A 9,009-nucleotide genomic window follows, 5' to 3' on the forward strand; every position below is an offset into this window, starting at 1 on the left:
GGAAGGGAGAGGAGGGGGAAGGAAGGGGGGAGGGGAGAGGGGTTGGGGAAGGGAAGGGGGGGGAGGGAAGGGAGGGAGGGAGGGGGGGAGGAGGGGAGGGCGGGAGGGAGGGAAGGGGAGGGAGGGAGGGGGAGGGAGGAAAGTGGGGGGGAGGAGGGGAGGGAGGGAAGGGGGGAAGGGGGGGAGGGAAGGGAGGAAAGGGGGGAGAGAGGGGAGGGGTTGGGGTGAAGGGGGGGGGAGGGGGAGGGAGGCGGAGGGTGGGATGGAGGGAAGGGGTTGGGAGGGAGGGAAGGGGTTGGGGGAGGGAGGGAAGGGGGAGAGGGAGTGAAGGGGGGGGAGGGAGGGAAGGGGGGGAGGGAGGGAAGTGGGGGGAGGGAGGGGAAGGGGGGGGAGGGGAAGGAGGGTTGGGGGAGGGGGGAGGGAGGGGAAGTTGCAGGGTCTTGATATATTGGGAAATTGATATACATGTTATGTGTTATATATATATATATGTATATATATATATATATATATATATATATATATATATATATGTATATATATATATATATATATATATATATATATATATATATATATATATATATATATATATATATATATATATATATATATATATATATATATATATATATATATATATATATATATATATATATATATATATATATATATATATATATATATATATATATATAAATATATGTATGTATGTATGTATGTATAAATATGTGTGTGTACATGCGTGTGTGTGTACACATGTAAGTACGAAGCTCTACCCGCCGTAACGCCCCCCCCTCCCCCAGGGCCCACCAAGGACGGCGCCCTTATCAGCGGGGGCCGGAAGCCCAGCGCACCCTCGCCCCTGCGGCACCGCCCCCTCTCGGTGCCACACATAGTGCCAAGGACCAGCAAGTTGATGCGCGTGTCGGGGTCGAACCCTTCCCTGTCGTCCTCGTCGTCCTCGCCCACGTCGACGCCCGCCACCACGCCCACGCCCTCCGCCCCGCCCTTCCCCCCGCACTACCCCGCCTGCACCTCGTCCTCCTCCTCCTCCTCCGCGCCCTTCGCCTCCGTCAGCCTGCCCAGCTGCTCCTCCGCCCAGTCGACGGCGCAGCAGCAGTACCAGCGACAGCAGCAGGGGACGCCCACGTCCCCCCTGGGAGGCCCCCCGACCACCACGGCGCCGCCCCCGCCCGTGTGCCTGTCCTCGCCCGTCACCGTCACCTACACGCCCGTGCTCACCTCCGACGACGACCTGGCGGTCCCGCCCGAGGCCTCCACCACCTCCGCCACGTCGACCACCACCACCGTCACCACCACCACGTCCTCCTCCTCCTCCATAGGTTTCAGCTCCGCCTCCTCCTCCTCCTCCTCCGTCACCACGAGCGTCACCTTCTCCTCCACCTCCACCTGCTCCTCGTCCCCCGCGCCGTCGTCCTGCCCCCCCGTCACCGTCGTCAGCGTCGCCGTCACGCCCAGACCGAGGACGATCCTGCCGTCGCACTCCTCCCTCATGCCCCCCACCCCCTCCACCACCCCCTCGCCCTCGTCCCCTTCCTCCATCACTTCGTCTACCTCATCTTCGTCTTCGTCGGCCTCCATCACGGGCGTCGCGGGGGGCGGGCCGCCGGACGTCGACAGAAGACCCAGCGGGACCAGTCACGCCGGAGAGCTGGAGGACATCCACGAGGAGCCGCCCTACGAGAACACCACTCTGCCCCCGCCAGGTGAGGCTCTGCCCCGAGGGAGCGCTGCCCCGTCCCCTCGGGTGAGGCTCTCTCTCCCTGTCAGTCTTCAGCCTGGCAACTCTCAAGGATTTTTTCAGGAAAACAGTTCTCTCTTCCTCCATTTTCTTTGTATCCTTATCGTTATAGGAGAACAGTTCTCTCTTCCTCCATTTTCTTCGTATCCTTATCGTTATAGGAAAACAGTTCTCTCTTCCTCTCTTCCTCCATTTTCTTCGTATCCTTATCGTTATAGGAAAACAGTTCTCTCTTCCTCTCTTTCTCCATTTTCTTCGTATCCTTATCGTTATTCAAATCTATTGAACCATATTTCTAAGGTATTCGTTACCATATTGCATCTGCAGGTAAGAATTTTCCCCAATTTGTTAGGTCCGTTTTCTGCGTGTCTTTTATCAATCCTTCTTTTCTCATATACAAAATATATATAAAAGAATACAGCTATCTGACATATGACATATTTAATATGTAAATATATCCATCTTAAACAAACTTCTATGCTCTTACGCGACACCTTACCATTTTCTTTTTTCAAATCTGCACCGTACGTTTTCCTTCTCAACCGCTTCATAGAAAACGGAGCACCAACAGGCCATTATTTCCCTCGAGTGTCTTCATAAACTCGCTCTTTCCGCAGTTTGTTCGGCGACCGCGAGGAAGTCTGCGACGGATTCCGACCTTCCGAACTTCCCCGCGCCTTCCGCCCCGCCCTTGGCCTTGATCACGAAGTCCCTCTCGGCCGACAGGAGGTGAGGAAGGGGAAACTTCGCCATTTTCTCTTTCTGTCTTTGAATGGCGCGGTTCATGACTTTTCTTCTCTTTTTTCCTTGTACTTGAAGATGCTTTATTATTTTTGTTTCTTGAAGTATAAAGGTTTTGATTAATTATTCTGTTTGAATTTATGAACACACACACATATGTACACATACATTACATACCCTCCCCCCCCCCCCACAATTCCCACAAACAACAAAATCTCCATCACGTTCTATATTTCTTTTCTTTCTTCCCTTCCCCTTCCCCCCCCTTCTCCCCGCGATCATCTCCCTTCATTCTCTCCATCTCCCCGTCTCCCTCCCTATTCTCACATCATCCCATCTCCCTCCCTTAAAACCCCGCCCGTCCCCCTTAAATCCCCCCCCTCCACCCCAAAATCCCCCTTCCCCCTTAAAATCCCGACCCTCTACCACGCCCACACACTCAATCTCACCCTTCCCTCCCGCCCACACTCTCGAACTCACCCTTCCCTCCCGCCCACACTCTCGAACTCACCCTTCCCTCCCGCCCACACTCTCAATCTCACCCTTCCCTCCCGCCCACACTCTCAATCTCTCCCTTCCCTCCCGCCCACACTCTCGAACTCACCCTTCCCTCCCGCCCACACTCTCGAACTCTCCCTTCCCTCCCGCCCACACTCTCAATCTCTCCCTTCCCTCCCGCCAACACTCTCAAACTCACCCTTCCCTCCCCCCCACACTCTCGAACTCACCCCTCCCTCCCCCCCCCACTCTCGAACTCACCCTTCCCTCCCGCCCACACTCTCACTCTCACCCTTCCCTCCCGCCCACACTCTCAATCTCACCCTTCCCTCCCGCCCACACTCTCGAACTCACCCTTCCCTCCCGCCCACACTCTCTATCTCACCCTTCCCTCCCGCCCACACTCTCACTCTCACCCTTCCCTCCCGCCCACACTCTCGAACTCACCCTTCCCTCCCGCCCACACTCTCCATCTCCCCCTTCCCTCCCTCCCACACTCTCTAACTCACCCTTCCCTCCCCCCCACCCCCTCCAACTCACCCTTCCCTCCCGCCCACACTCTCGAACTCACCCTTCCCTCCCGCCCACACTCTCGAACTCACCCTCCCCACCCGCCCACACTCTCAATCTCACCCTTCCCTCCCGCCCACACTCTCGAACTCACCCTTCCCTCCCGCCCACACTCTCGAACTCACCCTTCCCTCCCGCCCACACTCTCAATCTCACCCTTCCCTCCCGCCCACACTCTCAAACTCACCCTTCCCTCCCGCCCACACTCTCACTCTCACCCTTCCCTCCCGCCCACATTCTCGAACTCACCCTTCCCTCCCGCCCACACTCTCACTCTCACCCTTCCCTCCCGCCCACACTCTCGAACTCACCCTTCCCTCCCGCCCACACTCTCAATCTCACCCTTCCCTCCCGCCCACACTCTCAATCTCACCCTTCCCTCCCGCCCACACTCTCAATCTCACCCTTCCCTCCCGCCCACACTCTCAATCTCTCCCTTCCCTCCCGCCCACACTCTCAATCTCACCCTTCCCTCTCGCCCACGCTCTCGAACTCACCCTTCCCTCCCGCCCACACTCTCTGACTCACCCTTCCCTCCCGCCCACACTCTCAATCTCACCCTTCCCTCCCGCCCACACTCTCAAACTCTCCCTTCCCTCCCGCCCACACTCTCAATCTCACCCTTCCCTCCCGCCGACACTCTCGAACTCTCCCTTCCCTCCCGCCCACACTCTCACTCTCACCCTTCCCTCCCCCCCACACTCTCAATCTCACCCCTTCCCTCCCGCCTACACTCTCACTCTCACCCTTCCCTCCCGCCCCCACTCTCAATCTCACCCCTTCCCTCCCGCCCACACTCTCAATCTCTCCCTTCCCTCCCGCCCACACTCTCACTCTCACCCTTCCCTCCCGCCCACACTCTCAATCTCACCCCTTCCCTCCCACCCACACTCTCGGACTCACCCTTCCCCCCCGCCCACACTCTCAATCTCACCCTTCCCTCCCGCCCACACTCTCGAACTCACCCTTCCCTCCCGCCCACACTCTCGGACTCACCCTTCCCTCCCGCCCACACTCTCAATCTCACCCTTCCCTCCCGCCCACACTCTCGGACTCACCCTTCCCTCCCGCCCACACTCTCGGACTCACCCTTCCCTCCCGCCTACACTCTCAATCTCACCCTTCCCTCCCGCCCACACTCTCAATCTCACCCTTCCCTCCCGCCCACACTCTCGGACTCACCCTTCCCTCCCGCCCACACTCTCAAACTCTCCCTTCCCTCCCGCCCACACTCTCGAACTCACCCTTCCCTCCCGCCCTCACCCATCCCTCCCGCCCACACTCTCAATCTCACCCATCCCTCCCGCCCACACTCTCAATCCCACCCTTCCCTCCCGCCCACACTCTCGAACTCTCCCTTCCCTCCCGCCCACACTCTCGAACTCACCCCCTCCCCCCCCCCCACACTCTCGCACTCACCCCTTCCCTCCCGCCCTCACCCCTCCCTCCCCCCCTCACCCTTCCCCCCCGCCCACACTCTCCATCCCACCCTTCCCTCCCGCCCACACTCTCGCTCTCACCCTTCCCTCCCGCCCACACTCTCACTCTCACCCTTCCCTCCCGCCCACACTCTCGAACTCACCCATCCCTCCCGCCCACACTCTCAATCTCACCCTTCCCTCCCGCCCACACTCTCAAACTCTCCCTTCCCTCCCGCCCACACTCTCGAACTCACCCATCCCTCCCGCCCTCACCCATCCCTCCCGCCCACACTCTCAATCTCACCCATCCCTCCCGCCCACACTCTCAATCCCACCCTTCCCTCCCGCCCACACTCTCAAACTCTCCCTTCCCTCCCGCCCACACTCTCACTCTCACCCTTCCCTCCCGCCCACACTCTCAATCTCACCCTTCCCTCCCGCCCACACTCTCGAACTCTCCCTTCCCTCCCGCCCACACTCTCGAACTCCCCCCTTCCCTCCCGCCCACACTCTCGAACTCACCCCTTCCCTCCCGCCCTCTCCCGTCCCTCCCGCCCTCACCCCCCCCTCCCGCCCACACTCTCCATCCCACCCTTCCCTCCCGCCCACACTCTCACTCTCACCCTTCCCTCCCGCCCACACTCTCACTCTCACCCTTCCCTCCCGCCCACACTCTCGAACTCACCTCTTCCCTCCCGCCCTCATCCATCCCTCCCGCCCACACTCTCAAACCCACCCATCCCTCCCGCCCACACTCTCACTCTCACCCTTCCCTCCCGCCCTCACCCATCCCTCCCGCCCACACTCTCAAACTCACCCATCCCTCCCGCCCACACACTCTCGAACTCACCCCTACCCTCCCGCCCTCACCCATCCCTCCCGCCCACACTCTCAAAACTCACCCCATCCCTCCCGCCCACACTCTCAAAACTCACCCATCCCTCCCGCCCGCAGCATGAACGTCTCCGAGGGCGCGGGCGAGGGCGAGGACGCCCACACCGCGTACGAGAACCTGCACATGGACTACCTGGCGACGCTCACGCAGGAGGGTTTCGCGCAGGACGCCGTCATCCGCGCCCTCGTCATCACGCGGAATGACATCGTGATGGCCAGGGACATCCTCAGGGAATTCGCCTCCAAGAGAAATTAGGATGGAGAAGGAAGGAAGGATGGAGAAGGATGGGTGGAGGAGGATTGATAGAAAAGGATTGAGGGAAAGTGATGGAAAATGGAGGAGAAGTGATTTGCCTCCAAGAGAAATTAGGATGGAGAAGGATGGGGTGGAGAAGGATGGGGTGGAGAAGGATGGGGTGGAGAAGGATGGGGTGGAGAAGGATGGGGTGGAGAAGGATGGGGTGGAGAAGGATGGGTGGAGAAGGATGGGTGGAAAATGATGGAAAATGGAGGAGTGATGGAAAATGGAGGAAAGTGATGGAGAAGGATTGATGAAAAATGATGGAAAATAGAGGAGAGTGATGGAGAAGGATTGATGGAAAAGGATGGAGAAGGATTGATGTTGAAGGATTGATGGGGAAGGATGAGGAAGGAAGGAAGGAAGGAGGGAGAAGGATGGATGGAGAAGGAAGAATAAGGAAAAAAAAAACGCGTATTTTGGTGGTGATAGTGTAATGAGGGGAAAAAATAGAGCGGGAAGGAGAGGAAGAGAAGGCGTGAGATGGAGGAAGAGAGAGAAAGAAGAGAATATATTGTAAAAAGGCAAAGAATAGAGAGAGAGAGAGACAGAGAGAGAGAGAGAGAGAGAGAGAAGAAGAAGAAGGGATTGATGTGATGATGAAAAAAAAAAAAAACGAGAAAAGGAAAGAGAAGGAGAAACGCATGATGTTTGAAATGAAAAGAGAAGAGAGAAATATGGGAAACGAATATGTGAGAAAAAAAGGTCAGAAAAGGAATGAAGAACTAGAAGATAAATATTAATAAAAGTGATTAAAAAGGTGAAAATACTGATAATATAATTGTATATACGTATACCTTGTAATTTAGCAAGATATGATATGGAAAGAAAAAGAGAAAGTATAGTAAGACAACAACAAAAAAGTGTTAAAATGTATAAATGAGATAAAACAAGGAATTTACGACCAATGAATAAGTGATGAAGTGTTGAGATCGTGTTAATAGAATCTTCATTTGTTTTCGTCGTAAAATCGTGTTTCTTTCTCTTCGTCTCTCTGTCTCGTCTCTCCTCTCCCTCTCCCTCCCCAAGTGAATGCAAAATGATGAGGAAACAAGTATAAAACTTTTGGGGTTTTTATTCCCGTTAAAAAAAAGTGTTTTAACTATGGTGCTCTTCGGAGAATTTAATATACTGTTATAGATATTACACCAAAAATAATATATATATATACATATTAAAACAGGTCAGTGTTGCGTTTTTACTTTATTTTATTATTACTATTTTTTCTTTGACGAGGAGAACCTCCCTTTGGCGGGAGTCCGTTTTCCTTACATGTAGATTGTTGAACAGGAACCAATGTAATTATAACTATATTTATATCTTATTCTATTTACTAGAAACGCGTACAATCAAGCATAGAAAGTGGTTTGTGTTGGCATTCTAGTATGTGAGCACAGAACCCTTGCGTTTTTAATCATGTAGTACAATGTGTTCTTATCTATACTCTGACACGGATCTAGTGTCAATGGTGTGAGTTGCCAGTTCGCGGCAATTTGTTTTTTGTGCCAATTGTTACCTGATAGGACAGGAAATTTTAGGGAGAAGATGAATAAGTAATTAAAGAAGAACAAAAAAAGAGAGACCAAAGCGCAATGAAATAAGCATTGATAAGTTTTAAATAATTAAATCTGTACCTGTGAGTAGGCATCCCAGAGGACCCGTCGGCGAGCGAAGTGGGGGAAAAGGGGAAAACTAGGGGACAAATGGGTTAGTTTTAGAGGGGAATTAAGACTGGCGAGGCAGATCTTAGGGAGAAATGGACAATATGCAAGAGAAAACGAATAATTGGTAGCACACGAGGTTTAGAAACATAACAGAGGAATAATTCACAGTATTAACGGATCCGAAAAGCAAACAGACACATAAAAACAGCTGATACGTTTACAAAAGGTAAGGGAAATACAGGCACAGTAAGATGATTATGATATCTGGTGCAATAATTTTCCCCCGATTCCTCCGTTCTCCCCCACCTTGCGAAACCAACGGGAAACTCGAACAATCGACATAATCCTAACCTATTTCAGGATTATGTTCTACGAAGAAATGGGAAAAAAAATTGAACCGAGAAAAAAATATTGCAAGAAAAAAAAATTAACAAAAAACTTATTTATTTGATGTTCAAAGATACGATGATAACAAGAACTTAGGTCGCTTAGACATCCAAAACTTGACTTAAGGAGCTACCAACAGATGCAATTACAACAGACCCGCTGGTGTGTAAATACGTTATATATACGGTATATATGTATATCTGAAGGAATTTTCCGTATCAATTTTTGCTCTGATGGTGCCGTATTGTTGGCACTGTACACTCCTTACACCAGGAATATGGTGTCCCCTCTAAGTTTCTACAGTGAGATAAACATAGTCACAATTTCCCCTCTCAAACCGTAGTTAATTCTGTTCAGTGTTATCATTATCATAATTTGTTTCCACATTTAATCTGCGTGAGTATGTTGGTGTGTATGTGTATCCTCGCATACACAGATACCATGTCCGCAAATGATAATTCCCCAAGAACGAAGTCAATATCACACACACGTACACGCATATAGAAATATATTGACAAACATTTTTTTCTTTCTTTTTTACGATTAGACTGGATAATTGTTCTTTTTTTTGTCTTCTTTTGATTTCTCAGTATTTTGTTCTTGTGTCTGGATTATACCGGAAGTCGTAGGCCGGGCGTGATAGGCAAGCTTAGAGAGAAACGTTTAAGCACGGAAAACAGACGCAAAATATATTTTTTTTATTCTCTCTTTCTTTCTTTCTTTACGCAAAAAAGAGAAACTAATAAACGGTATCACCTTAATCAGGAAAAA

The 9,009-nt window shown here is 52.3% G+C and overlaps 1 protein-coding gene across 2 annotated transcripts in view; it reads left to right on the forward strand.

The window, feature by feature from the left end:
- The window catches only part of Cbl (E3 ubiquitin-protein ligase CBL), a 98,172-nt gene extending 90,093 nt beyond the window's left edge, over window positions 1–8,079 (forward strand). For both annotated transcript variants that reach the window (XM_027350661.2, XM_070142755.1), the window contains 3 exons: window positions 807–1,730; window positions 2,383–2,494; window positions 5,950–8,079. In XM_027350661.2, coding sequence (XP_027206462.2) covers window positions 807–1,730; window positions 2,383–2,494; window positions 5,950–6,145 — 1,232 coding nt within the window. In that variant the 3' untranslated portion in view covers window positions 6,146–8,079. The remainder of the gene's footprint in view (window positions 1–806; window positions 1,731–2,382; window positions 2,495–5,949) is intronic.
- Window positions 8,080–9,009: the final 930 nt, after the last annotated feature.

This window comes from Penaeus vannamei, chromosome 29 (genome assembly GCF_042767895.1).
Source record: "Penaeus vannamei isolate JL-2024 chromosome 29, ASM4276789v1, whole genome shotgun sequence".
Lineage (NCBI taxonomy): Eukaryota > Metazoa > Arthropoda > Malacostraca > Decapoda > Penaeidae > Penaeus > Penaeus vannamei.